At 35.5% G+C, this 24,938-nt stretch overlaps 1 protein-coding gene across 1 annotated transcript; it reads right to left on the bottom strand.

The window, feature by feature from the left end:
* Positions 1–14,011: 14,011 nt before the first annotated feature.
* On the bottom strand, positions 14,012–14,464 carry LOC149817729 (uncharacterized). The gene is made up of 2 exons (XM_089986064.1): positions 14,264–14,464; positions 14,012–14,140 (listed from the first exon to the last, which is right to left on the bottom strand). The coding sequence occupies exons 1-2, from the start codon at positions 14,462–14,464 to the stop codon at positions 14,012–14,014; spliced, it is 330 nt and encodes a 109-aa protein (XP_089842190.1).
* Between the last annotated feature and the right edge of the window lie 10,474 nt (positions 14,465–24,938).

Below are 24,938 nucleotides of genomic sequence, written 5' to 3'. Positions count from 1 at the left end.
CACCACAATGTTTATAGCTTTGGCCAAAAAACTATTAGGGAGAATATTTTCTTTGAGCATGCTTCTTGCCATTTCCATAATAGTTTTGTTTTGGTGCTCGACCACACCATTTTTTTAGTGTTTTTGTCGTAGTTAGTTGCCTCTTGATGCCATGCTTTTTGCAGAAGTCCCCAAACTCATTGGATGTGAACTCTTCTTTGTGATTCATCCTCAATCTCTTCATATTGTAACTGTTTTCTTTTTTCACATAAGTTTTGAATTATTTAAAGATGGAAAATGTTTTTGACTTTTGTTGGATGAAATAGATTCACATTATCCTATTGTAATCATCCATAAAGAGCAAAAAATATCTCTTTCCACTATAAGACTCAGTTTCCATTGGCTCACATATGTCTGCATGGACCAATTCTAGTGGATGCTTTGCCTTTCGGGATGAGTCCACGAATGACAGTCTATAGAATTTGCCATAGATGCATCCTTAACATATGTTCTTTCTTCATTGAGATAGGGGATGCCAACCACCATATTTTCTTGCTTTAATCATTTTAGGCTTTGATAATTTAAACGACCAAACCTTAAATCCTAAATATTTGATTCATTTAAAGTTTCAACTTTCAGAGCTTGTCCTTCATATGAATATATAGTCAAAGGAAAGACTCTTTTTGTGACCATTTTCACTTTGGTTGTTATTTGTTGACTCTTTTTGTCAATTATAGTACATTGATCATTATTAAAATGAACCAAATACCCTTTTTTGCATGAGTTGATCAATACTTAATAAATTTTGAGCTAAACCAGGGACATAAGAGATATCATGAATGAGTTTAGTCTGACCTGATTTAGTTTTAATTACTATGATTTTCTTGCCTTCAACATTTTAAAATTTGTCATCTTTCATTCTTACTTTGAAGGTGGCAGTTTCATCCAGATTGATGAATCACTTTCGATTTTGGGTTATGTGGTTGTTGCACCCGCTATCCACATATCATAAGTCATGTGACTCTTGCTCAACATTCAAGCAAGAGGTGAGGTGGTGATTTGGTTGATGAAGAGGGTATTATTGCACTTTGGTTCTTTTGGAAAAAAAATTCTCATAGAATAACCTTAGGTGCTTGATCGATAAGCCCAATCATCCAGCACCATTGGTCATATTATTTACTGGAGCAATCTTAGTCTTAAACATTGACGGTTTAGACTCCCTTTTTTAACTACCACCTTGTGTTTTCTTAACACGAGTACTTCTACTGGCCTCTTCTACCCATGTCCTACCAGAACTAGTACTTGGGTGCTTCAGATAAAAGGCAACTGGGGTTTCAGCTTTAACCTGACCTATTTTTATCTATTTTATGGTCCAGTCAACTGAGATAAAAAACATCCAATGTTAACTATATTCTTTTTTATTATCCATTGTTTGTTAATTATATATCTTTGACATGTTTTAGACTTTTAGTATGCAATTGATAGTTTGCAACTTCATATACAGATATAGTATAATTCTGCATTCTTCTGTGTGTTTATACGCGTGTCTTTACTTGTTGATTTATTTATATTTATAAATAATCATACTCCCTTGCTTGTCTTTTTTTAAATTCTCGTGTCATACACTGTGCCTGCATCTGTACATGTGTCATATGTGACATAGCTTTATATAAGGAAACATAACTTTTTTTTTAGGCAAATTAGGAAACTGAAATTTGTACATGTTCATATAATTTATGATTACCCAAAACTGCCATCTGATTGCATTTTAACCATCTATGGGAAGCTTAAAACGGTGTATAATAGGCTTGGTCCCACAATAATGCATATGGGTAGGGGTGGGCAACAGGCCCGGCATCCTGATTAACCAAGCTGACCCGGCCCGCCATGGGCGGGGTTAGGGCCATGATTTTAGACCCAGGCCCGTTAGGTACCTGGCTGAAACCCGGCCTGTTATATACGTCAGCCGGACTCGGACCTGCTCGCAGGCTACCAGCCCGGTCTGACAGGTCTGACTTATTTATTAATTTTTTTAATAATATAAAAATTTAAAAATTAACTATTACATAGTAACTTGGATAACTATTATTATTTACCTAATTAGTTTTATGGGAACTTGCTATTTGTTAAGTATTACTATTTACCTAATTAGTTACACTAATTAGGAATTAGTTGCATGAGAACTTGCTATTCTCTCATTAACCCATAATTTTCGTCAAGCATTTATGCATTTTAAGATTGGACCATGCCAGGCCGGGCCAGACCCGACCTGCTTCACATTGCCCTGTTAGACCAATTGGCCGGGCCATGGGCTTCTCTTCAACTCGAGCCCGTTAAGAACCGGGCCAAAACCCAGCCCGTTAGTAAATACCATGATACTTTTAACAATTAATATATTTTTTATATGTTAAAATATCATAAACTATGTCACACGGATACTGTGTTCTGGCTGCCGTTCCATATCCCTTTATATAAAAGTTGTATTGAAAGCTTCTTAAAATGTTGTCACATTCATGTCAGCCATAGAATCGGCAGGCCAACGATTCAGGTGAATCGGGTGATTTGGATTTGGGCCTAAAATCGAACTGAATCGACCAACTTTTAACCATCAGTTGACATGTGTCTCACAAATATTAAGATAATATTAAAATATTAAAAACTATTTTTAGCATTTTTATGATTTATTTTAGAAAAATCCAAATCAGGTCACTTTTGCATCAATTTTATGGCAATACTGTACGAATCGGCCAGACAATTCAGGCCAATTAGCAACGATACTGACAACATTGGCTATTCAAATGAAAGAATAGATGGCCTTTCCTATTTACAAGGAGAGAGAGAGAGAGAGAGAGAGTATAGGTAGGGCTGGTATATGAACTGTCCAATCAGGGGCGGCTGGCCTCTTTGAGATTTGAGGTCACCGCTTTGGGCCTCCTATGTTGAGGGGCCTCTAAATTTTGGAGTCCACATAAGATGACACATGGCATATGCAAGGGCCTCAAAATTTTGAAATATAAATAGGGTTAATAGAGATATTTAGAAATTTTTAATAAGTTAATTATCTAAACCTAGTAATAATTATTTTCAATCCTTAAAATTTCAAACCGTTAAAGTAATAATAATAGTTTTTACCTAATTCATTAACTTTTTGCAGCTAATTAAACTCATTAAATATTTTAACCTAATCAAAATCAATAACCTAAAGAGCCTAAATTAAAGCATTTATCTCTCTCTAAATGATCAACATCCCCAAATAATTATCCAAAATCCGATTCATGCATCTCTCTCTAAACGATCATCTCCAACTTGAATCTTGCAGGTAAATTTTTTTATGGGTTTATGTTCATTGATATTATAGTATCATAGTAATTACTAATTAGTATGTGTGTTTTTTACATCTTTTAAGTTTTAATATGTTCACTTGAATGATCTTCAATTAAATTATAACAATTTTGCCCTAAATACTAGTGCAAAAATCTTCCTACATTATATTCTTCTTTATTTTTAATTTTAGATGATTAATATTTAATAATATGAAAAAATTGTGTTCATCAGTTCATGTATAAAGACAATAAAGTATTTTTTTAATTTAATGCTTATGTTAAAAATAAATTTTTTTAATCATATGTGCTCTATGTCTGGGTTTACTAGGTCTCACACGTGTGTGGTGTGCCTAACAATTGTTGGATTTATTTTCAGGAAATTATCAGTTTTTATTGTTATTTTATTTACATATTATTTTTTATCTTGTTAAAATTATTATGTCTTCTAGAATGAACATAAAAAATATGAAATGAAAATAAAAATAAAAATAAAAAAATTAGTTGTTTCTGAAAAGGGTGCTCTTGACAAGTTTGTTATTAATAGAAAAATATAAGATACTTGAATGATGATATTATTACCCACAATGAGAAAAATTTGGAAGTTAAAATGAAGAAAGTAAGAAAATTGTCAATAACTTAGAAGAACCAAGAATAATACCTAAAGAAATTCATGAAAATATAGAGGAAGAACATGAAAAAGTAAATAAAAAACTTCAAGAGCACTTAGAAGGGGAACCACAAATAATAGCTGATGATTCTATCAATATTTATAACCCAAGACATTAGCCAACAATAGATATAAAATTATGAGATTTATTAGTTGAAAGATGCCCAATTAGAGAAAATAAATAAAAAAATTTCTTGATAAAGACTAGACATTTTTTATGTTTCATTATTACCAAGAATTACCAAATAGAGAAAAACATGTGGTGTAAGTTTTATGAAATAGTTTTTTAAAACAATATTTTTGATGAAAGTCATTTATGCTAGCCAGACACCAAATAATAAAAATCAGCTCGCACGAGTAGTGGAGTCTGGGTTGATATCAGAGAATGAAAAAAATGCTTTGTATTTCATAGAAAACTAAGCTACTATTTATTACCTTGAAAATAAAAAATAATTAATTAAATAAATGAGAGTGCGGCCATCTACGGAGGGCTTAAACAAATAAAAATAATAAGTGTCTTATTACACACCCAAATTGAATTGAATCAAATAAAATAAAAGCCTAAGCTAAAAAAAAAAAGAAAAGGTCTTCAGTGCTCTGAGCTTCTAGTCCATTTTTTGTTGAGTTTCGTTTTTTTTGTTGTTTGGATCTCTGAGGGTTCTTTGAGGGCCTGAAGGGCATTTTGTGGGGACCTTTTTAGGGACCTCAGAGGGCTATTCAGAAGTACTTTTGAGGGCTCACCACACGTCTAAACACTTCCCTACAAAAAGAAAAACACAAAAGCGAGAAAGAAAGCTACACAAAAATCTAGTGTTAGTTTAAGCAAAAATCATAAAAACCAAAAATTAACTAACATGAAACAAACTATTATACTAGAAGACAAAATAGCATAACTAACTTACTTGTAACAACTAAATTAAAAATGCAACAAACTGATTGACTAAGTACAAAACAAGAAGGGTGTTAAGTCCAAATTAATTAAACCTACAAGCTAATTAAATCTAGCCAAGTAATGAACTAAACAAATTTTAACTGCAATAAAATCTTAATCTATAATTAACTAATTAATAAATGAAAGTATGAAACAAAAAAAACATCTAGCCTCATTAATTAATTAAAAACTAATTTAACAATGCTAATCACTTAATGCTGAATCGTTACTAATAAATAACACAAAACATAAACTAAACTAGCTAAACCTAACTAACTACAAAGCCGATTAAATTAATCCTAACTCAAAGAATTGCAACTAAATCAAAACACTTTTAACCAATGGGCTGAATTGAATCACACACTAAAGAAATTGGCGCTGATCACACTGGTTCGTGATAGATGTGAACTTCTAAAAGAAAAACAATACAGCGTGAAACACTGTACTAGTCCTCACGCTGGTATGCGAGTTCTCCATGGTCTGCTGGACATAAAAATATTCTATTTCGCAGTAAAACTATGCAAGATCTAGTAGGGTGCAGATTAACGGATTGGTTCGTGACTAAAATAATCTGTAGATCACAAAAATGCTGAATTTGGAAAGATGCAATTTAAGTTAGATCTGCAATGATGCACGATAACAAATCACGCAGCTTGTTTATTGCTGCGGTTTCAATCTGAGACTTATAAACACGCAGGCTCACACGGATCTTGCATCCACACGGCCTGTCGATCATGTGTGTAGTCATGTTTCACGTTGTGCGTGATTCAATCAAAACCAAGATTATGCAAAGAAAAGAAAAGAAAAAAAACTAACCAACAACAACTAAGAATCGCTCTACAAACTACTATTGCTAAAAAAAAATATTGTTAATCTATGCTATCTAAAACGATCGATCAAGAATCTAATAAGGCAGAACACAACAAAAAAAACTAATTGCTATAATGCATATGACTACTCTAAGATGTGAGAAAGAGGCAAATAAAATCAGATTATGCTATATGCAACGAAGATGCAAAAAATTAACTATGATGCCATGATCCCAAATACTATGGAGAAGGGGGAGAAGAGACTTACCAAACGGCTCGCTTCCGACGGAAGGGTTGAGAAGAAGAAGATGGTCTTTCTAGCTGTAACTGAACAAACTTCGCCACCTCTCCGACAGAGGGAATGAGAAGAACCGACGACCACGAAGTTTAGAAAAAAAAGTGAAAAGCATAAGAAGCAAGAAGAAAGAGGTAGGCAACCAGTTGATCGAACAAAGGGGAGAAAGGAAGAAGGGGAGGCAGAGAGGAGAGAGAGCAAGGGGTGCAGGCTACAGAGAGGAAAAAATGTCTCCTCATGCTGAAAACATACTATTTATATTAAGAAAATAAGGTTAACACAATTTGTTTTTAGAAAACTCCAATTTATTTTCAAAAATTTCAAAACAGCGTTTAAAAAAAAACATGTTTCACAAAACTACCTCCTCTAAACCGAATAAAATATGACTAAACACTTCTAAGTTAATTAGAACACTAATTAAAAAGTTCTAAACAAAATTAAATATTAAAAAACACAAGAAAGTATTTAAAAATATATATTTTTATTTTTAATTTAAATATAGTTTCTCAAAAATACCGATAAGACTGGGTTTTTAACACGATTTTCAACAGATCATGCATAAAATTGAATTAATAAAATGCAAAATATAAGCATGATCAAATTCCTCCATACTTATCATTTGCTAATCCTCGAGCAAACTGAAGCAAAAAACAAAAATAATAAACTAACTAAGATAAAAACTTAACTCACTTTCGTAGGAATCACGGTTGCATTTAGCGTATGCAATAAGTCCTTTAAATCCCTAGGTTACTCCAGTGGATGAGTAAGGTCTCGTGAGGGTTTGCAGTGATGCTACCCACAAACATCACTGTCATGTATGCATAAATATTTCAATTCAAGAAGCATTAAGCAGTTATGGAGTTTGTTTTCATAAATATTTAATGCCATTACATTTTCAAAATATAATTTGTGTCTTTTACATGCCACCACAAAGTAAAACTATTTTTTTTACTTTTCTAAGAAGAACCATAATCATTTATACTTTATTCTTAGAAAATCAAATATATACATGTCATTATTTACTTATCCCCACTCATATATTTTCTGCACATGTTTTCTTAATATTTATTCCTAAGCAGTGAACTTTTTCTTTTATACTATTTTTTTTTTTCAGATTTTCAATTTCCCACACTTTTTTTTTCTTTTTGTTGAGCACTATTTCAAATTTTTAGTTTTCGTGACCCGTGTAATGAGCTTTGGGTCAGTGACTTCCAGGCCAGACAACATTAAGGCACCATATACAAAGTATTCCTTGGACTTAATCTCTTAACTCTCTAGACCTTCTATTTTTATAGTTTTATGTATAGCGTACTTCTTGTCATGTGCAATGTCAACATCTATTAAGCTCTCTATAAAGTTCATGTAACGGGCTTTCGGGCTGATGGCTCCTAAACTAGATGGCTTTAGGGTACCAGATATAAACACCCCTTAGGTTCCACTTGCTCGAACAAAATAGGGCACAAATACTAACTTAGACAAAGAAGTGACTTCCTTCGTTATCCTTTTCGACATGAGAATCAAACACTTCAACTTGTATTTAAGCCCAGCTACTAGGAAATACAAAGATATCAAACAACTAAACATATGCTCTTTTTTTACTTTTGAGCTCTTATTTTCAATGTTGTTCATTTGCTTAGTTTTCAAAAATATAACTATGCAAATTCATACTTATGATTCAAATAAACTCTAACATGCATCTATTGTCATTTCTTTGAAATCTACATAAATAACCATGTTTTTCTATATCAGTGTCAAATTTTTTTTTGGAGGGGGGGGGCTTAAAATTTCTCTAAAAATGTTAGATTATGTAAAGCATTTATATAGGGTCAAACTCATTCCTTAAAAGCCTAATTTTTATGAGTTTTCATCAATGTGCAAGTAAAAAGACAAAAAGAATTTGGGTGTGCAAACTACATCCTCCCCCATGCTTGAATGACACTGTCCTCAATGACACTCCACAATGCTTACATGAAACTATATGAATGCACATGAGAAACAAAAAATATAAGAAGAAAGTAGTAGAAGTCACCTGATACACACTGTGGGATCTTACCTGATACTGCTTTGTACTGGCTCTGCAGAGATTTCACCCGTCTCAATAAATATAACTCATAAAAAAAATTACATAAAATGCAATGCATACATGATCAATTATTCATGCTCATGAACAAGAAAAAAACACATCCTAAGAAAACTATGAAAGGACAAAAAATATAATCCCTAAAAATACAACATATAAACCCTGTGTACTGCCTCACTCATCAATGAGGTCAATGACCTCGATGTCCAGACTAACCACGACATCAGAAATATAGGGCTTCAGCCATTGACCTTGAACATGTTGCTCGTTCGAGGGTCTAAAATCTCAATAGCACCATGCGAAAAAACTCTATGAACTATGAACGGGCCATCCCACCTAGACTTCAGCTTTCTTGGAAAAAGATGGAGTTACGAATTATAAAGCCAAACCCTCTGCTCAGACTTGAATGATTTTTGCAATATGTGCTTATCATGAAAATGCTTGGTTTGGGCCATATAGATTTTGGTGCTCTCATACGCATCATTTTGCAACTCCTTGAGCTCACTCATCTACAATCTCCTCTCTGCATCAGCTTGGGCCATATCAAAATTGAACTTTTTGATTGCTCAATACGCCCTATGCTCCAATTCAATAGGGAGATGACATGGCTTTCCAAAAACCAATCAGTACAGAGACATGCCAATCAGAGTCTTGAAAGCAGTCCTATATGCCCATAAGGCATCATCAAGGCGCTGGAACCAGTCTTTATGGTTTGGTTGGACTGTCTTTTCAAAAATCTGCTTGATCTTTCTGTTGGAGACCCCGACCTAGCCACTCGTCTGCGTATGGTATAGTGTAGTAATCTGGTGATATACTGAATACTTCTTGAGTAAGGAAGCAACCTGCACATTTCAGAAATATGTACCGCCATTACTAATCATCTCTCTCAGAACACTGAACCTACTGAGAATATTATGCTTGATAAATCAAAGCACCCTTTAATGATCATTGGTTCGGGTGGCCACGACCTCGCCCCACTTGGAGACATAATCAGCTGTCACTAAGATGTATACAAAACCAAATGATGGCGAGAAGGAGCCCATAAAATCGATGCCCCAGACATCAAAAATCTCTACTACAAGAATGGCGAAAGGGCATCATATCGTACTTGGAAATGCTACCTATCTGTTGACAGCGTAGGCATCTACAAAAATCATGAGCATCTCTATGAAGTGTCGGCCACCAAAATCCAGACTGGAGAACCTTCGTGGTGGTCTTCCGACTAGAAAAGTGGCTTCCACGGACCAAGGAATGACAGAACACTAGAATAGAATCGAACTTCTCCTCGGGGATGCACCTCCAAATCATCTTATCTGATCATAACCAAAACAACTCAGGATCCTCCCAGAAATAATGTTTCACCTGCGATAAGAAGCGATCTCTCTCATTCATGTTTCAATGCGCAAGGAACTCTCGGGTCACCAAGAAGTTGATGATATGCGTGAACTAGGGCAGACACTTGACATGAAGAAGTTTCTCATCTGGGAAGGAATCATCAATCTGACCCTGTTCAGTGGATGTCTCCATGATCAGTCTCGATAGATGATCTGCTATAAGATTCTCACATTCACTCTTATCTCGAATCTCAAGATTAAATTCTTGTAGTAGAAGGATCCACCGAATGAGACGAAACTTAGTAGCCTTTTTACTCATCAAATATTGCAAGGCGGTATAATTGGAGTAAACGATGACTTTGGAGCTCAACAAATATGAATGAAACTTCTCAAGCGCAAATACTACAACTAATTGTTCCTTCTCCATGATCGTATAATTTATTTGCGCATTGAAGAGGGTCATGCTAGCGTAATAAATGATATGAGATCAATGTTCGATCTTCTGACCAAAAATGACTCCAATCGCATAATCGAAAGCATCACACATGATCTCAAATGGCACTGACCAATTAGGAGAACGAAGGATGGGGGTTATGGTCAGTGCCTCCTTTAGAGACACAAATGCCTTCAGATAGGCATCATAAAAAACAAACACCTGGTCTTTCGACAACAGGTTACATAACGGCCTTAAGATTTTGTTGAAATCCTTGATGAACCGTTGATAGAAACCTGCATGCCCTAGGAATGATCGCACCTACCGTACAAAGGTCGGTGGAGATAATCTGCCAATTGACTCCATGATAACACATGAAATATATTATATAATTAACATAATATACATGTCATTATTCATATTTTTAGAGTTAAAACACATGTTTATGTGGAGTCTAGTCATAGGAATCTACGTTTCAAATTTCATCCATATCAGAGTTAAATTGGCAAAGTTATGAGCTTTTTTGTGAAACAGGGCGAATTCTGGTGAGATTCAGATCCAGACCCAAATGAGCATAACTATTTTTGGATCAGGTTTGGATTACATTGAACCAAATTAAGACCCATTTACATTTGCTAAAAGGGGGCGCCCAACAATTTTCAAGAAATTTGGAGTGTTTGCGAAAATACTTTATTCATCAGAGTGTTTTTGAAAATTGTTAGAAATTAAACAAACAAAAGGGGACACCCCCCTCATTTTGACTTCTTGTCCAGATTTCTGAGAAGTCCTCCACAGCACCAGCCACCTTCATCCTCTAATCTCCACCTCTGTTTTATCACACCGAGGAGTTTTCCAGGTGTTGCGCCATCGAGGAACTTTTCGGGCGTCTACCATCTTCTCTCTTTCCATATCTTTTTGTCTATTTTATTTTTGTGTCTAGTTTCTACTAAAAATCTGATTTTGTTTGCAGCACTACAACAACCACTCAAGGATCTTAGTCTTCGCACATAGGAGATTTCTGTGTGCTATCCGGCCGAGGAGATTTCTAGGCCCTCACACGAGCCGAGGATTTTTTCGGGCAAGCGCTTCTTTCCCACCTACCATCCTTCGAACCACCACCATCGTTCCTTTTGTTGAGTTGTTGGAAGTTGCAGACAATAGCAGAGGACTAGAAGAGACCGTGGGAGGCCTCGAAGCTTGGACCAAACGCTGATCATCCGGTAGGATCGGGTTCCTTGTGTTTTTAATTTTACTTGTTATTTTTATGAAAACCGGCTAGCCATTTTTTATCTTATAAAACCCAGTTGCATTCTGATTTTTTTTTAGCATCTTAGATAGTTAAAAATTATGTTTTTCTATCATAATATCGAGTCTAATATCATCTTGTAAGTGTCGTTTTATTTCATTAGATTTATCTTATTAATTAGTGAAAACCGGGTAGACTATGTCTAACCGTGTTTAAAGTTTTTGGAATATTTTCGTTCTGAATTTTTTTTACTGATTACAGTAGGTTAAGCATTTTGTTTTTAATTTTCTAAGGTCGAGTCTAGCTAGGAGTTTAGTTTAAATAAAAATATATTCTTAATTTGCTTGTTTTGTTAGTTAAAAATTAGTTTTTTATTTTTATTTTTTTTATTTTATAAAATCGTGTTTTAGGAGTTGCCATCTTCCTCAAGGAAGAAGGCAGCCATGGTTGGTCAAACAACAAGGTCTTAGATGTTTTTGGTAAGTATTATTGTGTTAAGGAAGTTATTTTTTTATCTAGATTCATTGAGTAATAGTTAGTCAATAATTGTCTTAATTAGAATTTTCAAAAAAAATGTATTTGTAGCTAGTCACGATTTTTGTTTTGTTTCATTTTATGCCCATGTATTAGTTAGTTTTAATAGTAGCTGAGGTAGAGTGTAGTTAGCTTAAGTTAGCATAATTTGTATTTTTCTAATTTTCATGAAGGGCATTATGGGAATGCCATAAGAAGTAGCAAGTTGGCAATTAATGTGAATTTCTAAAATTCGTTGGATTGTATTTTGGGAAGGTATGGGCCCAGCCAAGGGGATCTCCTCTTCTTTTTAAATTAGGTAAGAGACTTGAAATTCAAATCTCTTACCTAAATGCATTTTTGAATTAACCCAAGAGGAAATCACCTCTTAATTAAGAATATCACCTTCTTAATTAAGAGAGTGAGCCATAAAAGTATGGGCCCAATTGGGCTGACGTTTTTGGCTCTCAAAGGTAAGTAAACATCTTAAGTAAGTGTGAATTGGGGCCCACTTAATGTCCAGCCAGCCTTCTTTATGCATTAATGTCTTTCATTTAGCATTTAGCATTTAGCATATTAGGTTTAAGTGCATATTTTATTAATTCTTTAGGTAAGTTTGACTTGATATATTTTTGTTAGCATTGCATATCATTTCATAATTATCTTTGCATATTAGTTATGTTAACTAGGTATTAGTCATTAAGGTTACATTGCATTTTATTACTTGTTTAAGTCTCAAGTAGGTCCCATATAGGGGACGGTTAACATTAGCATGCATTTATATTAAATTAATTTTTGTTTAATTAGATAGGTTTTCGCATTAATCTTGATATTCTATGTCATACAATTCATTTAATGTGAATTAGATTTTATATATTAAATAACCCTAAGTACCGTGTGTCCATGTTAGTTATATGTTTTTATTAGTTTAGATTTATTAAGTTGTCATAGTCAATTGTTATTCATGTATTAGAGTAAATTAGTTCATTATTTTAAAGGTTTAATTTCTTTAACATAATTACATTTTTTGCATTATGATTTAGCAATGCATAGATATGTTAGGTCTGTTATTGTATGTGTTTGAATTCAATAGTGCATGAATTGAATGTTTGTTGAAGTGAATAATAGTGAATTAAATTTTAAAACCTGAAATTGCAACAAATTGCAGTCAATATTTTATGTGTATTTTTTCTGATTTTTTCTGAAAAAATTATTCTATTCCATTCATTTGTGTGTTGACTGTCAACAGACCAAAAATCAACATAATTGAAGTTGATTTGGTCTGATTTTTAAGCATTTTTTAAAAATAGTTTTTTCAGATTTTTAAATTTCGAGACAGGCAATTTCCAAATTTTTATCAAATTTGAAACGCTTATATCCGAAGCTTCCGAATGAATTTTTCAATTTTGTAAAATCTGACAGATTCTTGAATCTGTCAGAAATAGAACACAAGAAATTTCAGTAATTTTGAACTTATTTTGCTCCTCCAAAAATTTTGTTTTAAAAAACCTGTCAAAATTTAATTTTGCACTACATTGAGGGCAAAATAATCATTTTGCTAATTAGTTGATTTTTGACAGTTTTTCTTATTTTTCTGCATAGTAGTTAGTATATTTACAGTAGTTAACTTAGTTAGATTTAATATAATTAGTTAGTTTAATTAGATATTGCAATTTAGTTTATTTTTAGTTGAATTATAATTTAGTTTTAGTAATTAATTTTAGAATTAAGAGTAATTGTAATTTAGAATTTATTATAATTATTTGAATACTAGTTTTTTATTTTGTTTTGTTTAGGTTGATAAGTTCACTACAAATCAAAGGGTGTATTCATGTTGAGAGCGCGAATGCAGTTGTGGTGAAAGAACAAAAATGCCCTTAGCGATCTGGAGGAGATTTTAACAACCTACTTAGGAGTTAATTTTTATTTTTAGTTTGTAACTTAATTAGAGTTGTAGTGTTTGACTTAGTTGTGAACATTTATGATATTAATAAATTGAAAATTTTAGATTTAATTTGAATATTCTCCCATTCTCTGAGGATTTGACCCATACTCGCCACATTTATGAAAAGTCAATTTTTATATCTTTGGTTGACGATTTTCTAAATATTTTATTGAAAAATATCTTTTAAAAATACCACTGCAAAAAGATCAACCGCTCCACTTTGGCCTTATCGACCCCAATCCCTTTCTCAAACATAATATGTCAAAAAACAATCCCATGCTGAACCATAAAATGACTCTTCTCTCAGCTAAGCACAAGATTTGTCTCCATACAATGCTTCAATACTCTCAATAACTTTTGGAGACAATCGTCAAATGAAGAGCCATACACCAAAAATTCGTTCATGAAATTTTCAAGGACGTCATCAACCATGTGGGAAAAGATCACTATCATGCACTACTGAAATGTTGTCAGAGCATTGCAGAGCCCAAACAATATTATCCTAAATGCAAAGGTGTCATATGGGCAGGTGAATGTCGTCTTCTCTTGGTCCTTGGGGTGAACGATCACCTGATTGTATCCCATCTAAACATCCAGAAAACAGAAATAATGTTAGCCTGAGAGTCTCTCCAAAATTTGGTCGATAAATGACAGCAGGAAATGATCCTTCCACGTTGCACTATTCAACTTCCTAAAATCAATACATACTCGCCACCTCATGGTAGTCCTCATGGGGATGCTCTCTCCCTTCTCATTTAGCGCAACGGTGAGCCCAGACTTCTTGGGGACAACTTGGGTGGGGCTCATCCTCTGACTATCAAAGATGGAATAAATGATCCCTGCATCCAACCATTTGACTATCTCTTTCTTCACCACCTTCTTCATGTGAGGATTCAACCTCTTTTGCATCTCTCTAGAGGGCTTGGCACCCTTATACATGATAATCTGATGCATGCAAAAGGAGGGGTCTATCCCCTTCAGATCCGCCACCAACCATCCAATTGCTTCCTTATGCTCATGCAGGACCTGCAGAAGCTGACACTCTTGAGTGTCAGTCAGGTCTGCAGAAATAATAATGGGGAGAGTCTGATCCTTGCCTAAAAATGCATACTTAAGCGAAGCCGGTAAGGACTTTAACTCAAGTTCGGGCAGGCTCTCAATGGAAGGTCAGACATGTTTCTTTGCCAAATCAGGGAATGGTTCAAAGTGCGAGGTTGATATACTCAGAAAGTTGCAGAAACTGGTTTCTATGATTTTGTTTACACAGAACCACTCTTAAATACTTTCTAAAATTGCAGAAAAAGTGGTCTTGAGTTTCAGAAAACCATCTGTTACCTATCTTTGTCAAAAAGTGCTTAAATTTAGCAATTTTTGTGAGTTTCTTGCATACTTAAAGATCGTATTGCATGTTAAACTAGTTTAGAAAGATCAAAACTAGTTATATTTAGTTAGAATATACTTTATTAATTTTAATATTTGTTTATAATTAGAAAAATGGCAAATCGAATAATCATAGTTGAGTTGTCCAAAATCGAAAAACTCAATTGGATAAATTTTGGAATGTGGAGAAGAAAAATAAAATATCTATTGACACATTACAAGACCTTATACGTATTGAACAATGTGAAATCTTCACTAACTGATAAATCGACTGAAGAAGAGAAGAAAGCTCATAACAAGTTTATTGAAGATGATCAACTTGCTCGAGCAACTCTTTTAACATTTATGCAAGATGATCTTATCTGAGTATTTGAAGATTTTGACACTGCGAAGAGAATGATAGAAGAACTCAAGAAAAAATATGATACGACTTCAGAAACCCATATTCAACTTCTTCTAGAGCAGTACAACTGTTGCAGAATAAAAGAGTCAGACAACGTGGTCGATCATGTGAATCAAATGTTGGTAATAGCTAAAGACTTAGCTATGGCAGGAAATGATATTCCCGAGTGCATGCAAATCTCCACCATATTAAATAGTCTTCCCCCAACATGAAAGATGATGTCGATTGCCATGAGGTTAAACCAGAAAAGTCTTACTCTAATAGTGCTCCCTCTGTAATTAGCTCTTGAGTAAGAGCATATGTCAAAAGACAAGAAGGGAGAAGTTATGAATACTCAAGAATCCTTTCCGGCAACTTCTCATAAGTTCAAGCCTAAAGGCACATTTTTTAAGAAATTTAAGAAGAATAAATTCAACAAGAAGCGTCCAATGCAAACCAAGAACTCCAAGACTGCAATCAGAGGAGCATGTTTCTCTTATGGAAAAGTTGGGCATTTTAAGAATAATTGCCCAAATAGAACCAAAAAAGAGACTTCAAGAAAGCAAATAAATGGAGAACGAGAATTAGTATGCATTGTGTCTGAATCATTGATCGTAGATAGTGATCTCCCAGGGTGGTGGATTGATTCAAGGGCGATGCAACATATGTCTAAGACAAAGGAATGACTTGTGAAAATGAAGGAGTTAAAGCCTGGAGATCATAAGGTGTATATGAGAAATAACACCTATAGTGATATGGTCGAGGTAGGGACCTATAGGCTTCAGGTAGAAGGGATCAGTCTCCTACTAAAAAATATACTTTATGTACCTTCCATGAGAAGAAATCTTTTAGCAGTGAGAGATTTTGCTAAAAAGGGTTTCAAAATCCGCTTTCGAGGTGACAAAGACACTATTAAGAAAGATAAAAAAGTGAAGCTCAGGGATCGCTATGATGCTAACCATGGTCTTTTTCATCCTAATATAACTCCTTCAAGTAATACAATGAATATTTGCGGTTATATTGATTACACATTTAATGTTGATGCATATTTATGACATTTAAGGTTAGGGCATGTTAATATCAATAAAATGAAAAGAATAATTTGCATGGGATTATTACCTTTCCTTAAAAATATAGAATTTAAAAAATATGAATCATGCATATCAAGGAAAATGATAAGAAAACTTTTTTCTAAGGGAATTAGGTCATCTGATTCTTTAGTTTTGGTACACACGGATATTTGTAGACCTTTAACCATAGAAACACATGAAAAAAAATCATATTTCATCACTTTTATAGATGATTACTCTAGATATGGATACATATACCTAATTTCTAAGAAATCAGAAACTCTAAAAAAAATTAAGGCATATAAAATGAAGTTGAAGGATTACTAGGAAGAAAAATCCAAGTTATTAGATATGATAAAGGAGGTAAATATAACTCTGATGAGTTTAAGACCTGCATTTATAATAATATAACTCCTCATGCAACAATGCTTTATACACTACAATAGAATGGTGTAGCAGAACAAAGAAATAGAACCTTAATGGATATGACAAGATCCATGTTGACACATGCAAATCTTCTCAAGAAATTTTGGGAAGAAGTAATTTACATTGCCATGTATATTCTGAGTAAAGTTTCTTTTAAGGCTATAGAGCTTACTCTCCATGAATTATGGATTGGTAGGAAGCCACACTTGAGTCATTTACAAAAGTAAGGGTCACCTGCTCATGTGTTGATTCTTAGTTAAATGTGAGATAAGTTAGATAGTAAAACTATCAAATGCATCTTCATGAGATACCCAAAAGTGATCAAAGAGATATCAACTATATAATCCTGAAAAAGGATTTATAGAGAGTAGAGATGTAGAATTCTTGAAAACTCAAGAAAGTATTTTTTATCCTAAAGATGATGATGTCTTTCTGGATATATTAAATGATCCTGGGATACCCATTCAAGAGTTAGAGCACAATGATCCAGTTGTGAACAATAAACAAACTTCACAACCAGTAACTAAATAGAAAATAATAAGAACTTCTTCATCCTATTTGAATAATTATTATACATTCTTGAGTGAAAAATTATATTATTCCATGGATTTGGATGAAACTATTTATAACTTGAGTTTTGAAGATACAATTGCTTCTAATGAGTCTGAACTCTAGAAGGAAGCAATGAAAGATGAATTGGACTCTATAGAAAAGAATGAAGTTTGGGAACTAGCTACCTTGCCTAATAGATATATGGTAATTGGTATCAAGTGGGTTCTCAAGAAAAAACTCAAGGCAGATAGATCTATTGATAGATTCAAGGCAAAGTTAGTAGCAAAAAGTTATACTCAATGAGAAGGGATTGATTATGAAGAAACTTAATGTCTTGTAGCGAAACTGGCATCTATTCGTATTATTTTGACATTAGTAACTTATTTTGATCTTACTCTATATCAAATGGCTGTGAAAATGACTTTCTTAAATGGTAAATTAAATAAAATTATTTTTATGCAACAACCAGAAGGTTTTAAAATTAAACATCAAAAAGATAAAATATACAAGTTAAATAAATCATTGTATGGACTTAAGCAGTCACCAAGACAATGACATTTGACTTTTCATAATGCTATAACCAAATTGGGTTATGAGGCAAATAGTCTAGATCACTATGTATATGCCAAGAAAATTGAGAGTAAGTTTACTGTATTATCCTTCTATGTTGATGATATATTAATTGTAGAAAATGACATATACATTATAAATATATCTAAATTATGGTTAAGTTCTTGATTTAAAATGAAAGATATGAGTGAAGCTTCATATATCCTTGGAATTAAAATCCACAGAGATAGAAAATTGAGATTGCTATGTCTGAGTCAAGAAAAATATCTTGACCATATTCTAAAAAAATTTAAAATAAAAAGTGCCAAGGTAAAAGGTACTCCTATAGTAAAAGGCCAAAAGCTAAGTAAGAACGACTGTCCAAATGATGAACAAGAAAAGTTGAATGTTCTCTATGCTCAGGCAATTAGAAGCCTGATATATGTAATGCTTTGTACTAGAGCTAACTTAAGCTTTGTTGTAAGTCTAATAAGTAGACATCAAAGTAATCACGGGCTCTCTCACTGAGAAGCAGTGAAAAGAATTTTTTGATATCTAAAGGACACTAAGGACTTTAAGCTATGCTATCAGTCAGGTAGTTTAAAGCTTGTAAGATACTTAGATGTTGACTTTGCTGGTGATAGAGATGAAGCAAAGTCCACTTTTGGTTATGTATTTATGTTAAGAGGTGGGGCAATTGCATGGTCATGCAATAAAAAAGGGTGTATCGCACAACATATCCAAGAAGCTGAGTATATTGCCTGTAACATGACAATTATATTTGGTGTGTGGATAAATCATTTCTTAAATGAGTTAAAATTAGACATTCCAAAATATTCAGTTCAACTATATTGTAACAATAAAGCTACTATAAGACTAATACAAACAGGAGCTAATAGCTCTAAAAGTAAGCATATTGAAGTTAAATATCAATATATTCATGATATGCTTATGAAAAATGAAATAACAATAGACTATGTTCATTCAAGTGACATAATAGTAGACCCGCTAACCAAGGCAGTCACTGATGATGTTTTCACTAGACATGTAAGTCAAATGGGACTCAAATATGTCTAAGTGATAAATGAGAGTAAAGATTACTCAAAAAGTGTGTATGCAAGGTTCCGGTTAAGAACAAAAATATAAACACATTGAGAGTAAAGATTACTCTAAAAGTGTGTATGCAAGGTTTCAGTTGAGAACAAGCATATAAACACAGGGTGAGTAAAAATTACTCCAAAAGTATGTATGCAAGGTTCATGTTGAGAACAAACATATAAACATAGGAAGCCTCTTATAGCCAAGCGAGAGATGTAAGGTTGTATGACCATAAGTGACTATTGGAGACTATTTTAACAGTCACAATACAAGAGACATGTCTCTTAGGGGATGAAGGGATTTTTTCCAGAGTTGTATCCCAAAACTTGAACACTTTCATGTCTATAAATGCAGTATAAAAACATACAAAACATATACATAAAGAAAGTAACAGTTCTGGTTACTAAAAAGCATTGAGATAAAAGAAGGGTTGAGAGTTCGGATTCCCTGGCGATTTTGAGCATAACATTGAAGTCTTCATCCCGCTGCAATTCCGGCCCCATGCAAGATTGTTTCCCAACATAATCTTTCCTTGTTTGATCATGGCATCTAAAAAACTTGAGTTTAAGATATGCGTTGTGCATGTATGTGTGTGCGCGCACAGGTGCCCGTTGATAGTAACTTATTAGTTCGGGACAACGATTATAAGTTTGGCAATCCAAGACCAACGGTGGCTCTGCTTGTCTGGTATAGTGCACTTGTTGGGACGTTGCAAGTTCAAATCCCAATGGAATCGTTGCCAAACCTCAGCGTGCCTTACAAACTCAAGGGCAGAAGTTAGCTAAATTAAAAGTAACAGACCATCCTAATCTTTTAATATTGCACCAAACCCAAATGACAAATCTATGTAGTATTGGGGCAAGGGCAAAAAGAAAGGTGTAATTTTGTGTCTTGTCATCACCGAATGATAATATATTTCCCTCTTGGGCCACGTTACAATTATCTCAAAAAGAAAAGTTGATATCTTCCCAACCGTTTTAAACATTTAAAAACATCAATGTATTGTCAATTCAATCAGGCATGAAAGTTTGTTTATTTTATTTATTTGTTTTTATATGTTTTATATATTTCAATCACCTTTTGTTTTTGCCAAGATTCTCCTGATAAAAATGCACAAAAGAAAACGAAAAAAAAATGATGGAGCAATAATTGCCAGATTTAAAAGTTTTTGTCACTGTGGTCTTGGGGCATCAGATATGCACTCTCTAATCATGTTTACCATCTAAACGTCACCGCGTATCAAGGTAGGCACTGGTTGGGGGTGGGTGGAGTCATCCACCAACTGTGTGGGCCCTCACTCTTTCATTGGTGGGTAGAAAAGGTGTGCAATAAGCCTCAAATGAGGACATGGTCCTACCGTCCTACCAAACCGAGTCCTGATCGGGTGCAATCACATGGCACAAAATTTTTGCATTAAGCAACTGATCGCCGTCCATCAGGCCTTAGGCCCTACAACTGACAGGCCTTGTCCCCAAGAAGAGCGAGCGGCGATCAAGTGCTTAATGTACAAATATTTGTGCAATCATATTGCACTTGATCTTTTCACCAGTGTTGTGAGAGGCGTACGCCTCAGTACCTGAAGCGTACGCCTCAGAGGCGAGGCGCACTCTCAAGGTACTGAGGCGTTGCTGTGATGCGCCCCTCATTAACCTCCGACCAGTTGTGACCACCGACCACCGGAGTTGCTGTGCTGCAGCTGCTGCTCAGTCTTCTCCGACCACCGGACGACCGGCATATCCCTCGCTTCCGTATCAGCTGGGCGGGTGGCCCTTCTCTTACTGCCTCCCCTCCCACCGCTTCACTTCCATTCCAGTTGTGAGAGGCGTACGCCTCAGAGGCGAAGTGCAGGCTCAACGCCTCGCTTCACCTCATCGCATTTAACAACCTTGCTTTTCACTGCCAAACCGCGAGAAGTGATCAGGTGCAATCACATTGCACAAATTTATTGTGCCCCTACACCTGATCACCATCCATTTGCTGTTGAGCCCCCACTCTGACAGCTGTACAATAGAAGATGGCGGCAGCTCCACGCTGCATTTGTGCAATGTGATCGCACCTGATCCTGCCTTCCAAACCGCACCCTGGGCAGATCTAGTGATACGTTCAATCATTGACAGCCATGTCTCAACCCCTTTAAGAAAATAGGAGAGTATGTCTGCAAGATACTCGGCAGGACACTGGATCTGCTTTCATGAGAGGTCCAATGGCCTTAACTCCATGCTTTTAAGTTACAATTAGAGCTGGAAATGAGATGAGCAGCTTGTGACTTAGTTATGCTTGGTTTCAGCTCGTTTGAGCTCATAAAATAAGCTTCGCAAGCAAGCCGAGCCACAAGCTGCTCATAAAGGTTTATGAAGCTGAGCACGAACAAGGGTTGCTTGGCTTTTCATGTAAGCTCGTGTAGAGTCAGTGGCGGAGCCACATACTGGCCAGGGTCGTAGGCAAGTGCCCACCTGACATGAATACTCTCTCTCTCTCTCTCTCTCTCTCTCTCTCTCTCTCTCTCTCTCTCTCTCTCTCTCTTATATATGTACACACACATGCACACTGTGCGTGCTCACCCTAATTTGGATTTCTGGCTCCACCTCTGTGTAGAGTTGTACATATATATCTTCTTGACAGATTTAAATTCAGCTTATTTACCAGCTCTCTCTCTCTCTCTCTCTCTCTCATGCCTCCTGAATCACATTAAGGCAAGGTAACATGAACACTATTTATGATTGATTGATTTTTTTGAATGAATATGATTGATTGCTATTGATCTACTAACTATAAGATGTCAAAGATTTATTCAATGGTTTGGATCATTGCAAAAATCTTAGATTACAGGCTTCTTCAAAGATTTAAGCTGGAAGTTATTATATCAAATATCAAGTTAGGGTTGGGCATAGTTGGATGTTGGAGTCTGTTGGAGGAGCTTCGCAGGTTTGGAGACATCAAACATACTCCCAGTGTTTTTCCCTCCGGGAATGGATAATAGTAGACTTAAGAGGGGCACACAAGGCTTCACCTACCTACCCATCCCACCTTCATGCGTTGAAAAGGAAGCCTCTCCACTGATCCCAGATCCTAGGATGTTAGATCCGTGGATTTTTGGTCTGACCCCTCCATCCACTTCCTCACATGGAACTAGAAAGTAGAAACCCATGGGCCTTGGTTATTTTTGTGATCTCATATTTCAGGATTTGAGATCCTTCATTTAGTGGAAGATAAGATCTGTCACAGGCCCCACGCCAGATCTGACTTTGATATGCGTGTCCACGTATTGGGGTGCATTAAAACTTACCCCCACAGAAAATTGCTACATGCACCGCGATTTTCTGTGTTTTGTGCAAGTACTAGGGCGGTGTTTGTGTGCAGCTGAAGAAGACTCTGCTTAAGGTTTTTTTATTTTTTTTTGAAAGACAAGCTGGGGTTAAGCAGACCCCTACCAGTTATACAACGATACCATTGGGATTTGAACTTGCAACGTCTCAACACAAGGTAACGTGCACTAGCTGCTCCTACCAGACAAGCCGGAGTCTTCTTTCCCCTTCCCCCCACCATTGGGAAAGCTTTCTGCAGAAAGGCACGTTGGAAAGGCCTTCTCTTTCTGTGGGGAAAGAGAGGGCAGTGTTTGCGTAGCCATGGTGGGACTCGTGGAATGCTTTGTGTGTTTCCGCAGAAACCCCCCTGTTTCCGTGGCACTCAAACGTGCTAATGGGCACTTTACCATCAACTTGTGAGCCTTGTGACTGATGGTCAAGTGCTCAGTTGTGTGATGTATGACCACTTCTTGTACCATACTCTATTTCAACTCACTTAACTCAGTAACGCACCCCAATCCCAACACCCTCACAATTTTAAGCAGGTTGAAGGAACGAAGGTTACTCTAACGGGAAAGTTGTTGGGAGAAACTTTTGCTTGAGATAATGTCAAAAGTGTTGGGTCCAGCTCTATTCCTCCATTAATGACGTGGAGAAGTGGAATAACCTCCCACGACTCTCTATTAATTCAAAAGAAGTTAAAGGGCCAAAACCCCTTTGGTTTCTGAAATGAGTCCAGAAGGCTCTACATCATCTATAAAAAGAAGGAAGCAGTGCGCAGTGAGGTGTGGTTGTGTGCTGGGTGCTGTAAGCAGTGGCAGTGCGCTGCGTGCAGAATGCAGAGAGAAAAGAAGTAGAAGAAAGAGAGAGGGTGGAGTGAAGAAGAGAAGGAAAGAGGGTTTGTCACCACACATTAATCCTCGGTAAGAGGTATTGGTTGTGGTATGGGTTTTGACACGGGTTGTTCACCCGAGAGGTAATCTTGTATCCTTCTCTCTCTCTGATTCTTTTGATATTGGTTTCTTTAGCTTTGGGCAAACTATTAAATGTTGTACTCTCTACTCTTATTATAGTGAATTATTCTCTCTGTGCCCCATGAATGTAGGTCGTGTTGACCGAACCATGTAAACCCTTGTGTTGTAGTTTGATTGTGCCTTTGTTAGATCATATATTGTTTTCACGTGATTTTTGTTACATTCATTTCTCTACAAGTGGTATCAAAGTCAGGTTTGTGGATAATCATGTTTTCTAAGTCAGTTAGCTCTAAGTTTGAGGTGAAGATATTTGATGGCAAAAAAAACTTTTCCTTATGGCAAAGAAGGGTGAAGGCTCTACTTGCACAATAAGGGTTGCACAAGGCCCTTGTCGAAAAGGTGAATAAGCCAGAAATCATGACCAATAATGAATGGGATGATCTTGACTTGAGGGTCGCTGATGTGATTGAGTTGTGTCTGTCAGATGAAGTCATGTGTAACATGATGGAAGAGAGGACAACGACAAAATTGTGGTTGCGGCTAGAGAGTCTCTATTGACCAAGAACTTGTCTAACAAGTTACACCTCAAGAAACAACTTTACAGTCTTTGTATGAAAGAAGATACTCTCATTCTCGACCATCTCAGTGTGTTTAATAAGATTATTACTGGTCTGTTTAGTTTGTATGTTAAACTTGAAGATGAAGATAAAACTTTATTATTACTAACCTCATTGTCCCCTTCTTATGAGTATCTTGTGATAACCATAATTTATGAGAAAAAAACATTGGATATGAAAGAGGTCATAAGTACCCTCATTTTAAATGAAATTAAGAGCAAACCATCACCGAATGAGGATTCTGGTGAAGGATTTATGGTGAGTTTATCTAAAGGTAGGAGTCGATCAAAGGATAGGAAAAATGACCGCAGATATAAAACCAAGTTCAGGTCAAGGAAGGACATCACTTGCTACAATTGTGAAAAGAAAATGCTCTTCTAGAATCAGTGCAAAAAGCCAAAGAAAAATCAGAAAAAGAAAAAAAATGCAGAATCATCAGACACCAAAGAAGATACTACAACCACAGTTGAAGGTGAGCTTGTGATTTTGTCTACTACTAATGATCCGTGTATTTGTGTGTGCCAGTATACAGATTGGGTCATAGACACAAGAGTCTCGTACCATGCTGTACCATAGAGAGAGTATTTCAGTACATACAGGACCAGTAATTTTGGTAGTGTTCGAATAGGAAACACAGAAACATCAGAGATTATAGGGGTTGGAGATATTCATCTCCAGACCAGTTTTGGGTACATGCTGGTACTCAAGGATGTCAGACATGTTTCAGACTTGAGGTTGAACTTGCTTTCAGTAGAAAAGCTTGATGAAGAGGGCATAAGTAGTGTTTTCAGCCAAGGACAGTGGAAACTCAGCAGCGGGTCATTGGTTCAGGCTAGAGAAAATAGGTATTGTACTCTTTACAAGATGCAATGCAAGGTATGCGAGGGACAATTGAATACAACTGAGGACTCTTCTATTGATTTGTGACACAGTCGATTAGGCCACATAAGTAAGAAGGGCTTGCAGATTCTTGCTAGGGGGAAGCAACTTCCAGAGTTAAAAGGTACACATCTAAACCCATGTGTTCATT

The sequence above is a fragment of the Nuphar pumila genome, chromosome 13, assembly GCF_984573655.1.
Source record: "Nuphar pumila chromosome 13, dmNupPumi1.hap1.1, whole genome shotgun sequence".
Taxonomy (NCBI): domain Eukaryota; kingdom Viridiplantae; phylum Streptophyta; class Magnoliopsida; order Nymphaeales; family Nymphaeaceae; genus Nuphar; species Nuphar pumila.
The sequence above is the reverse complement of the archived record's forward strand: the minus strand, read 5'-3'. Positions and strand labels throughout refer to the sequence as shown.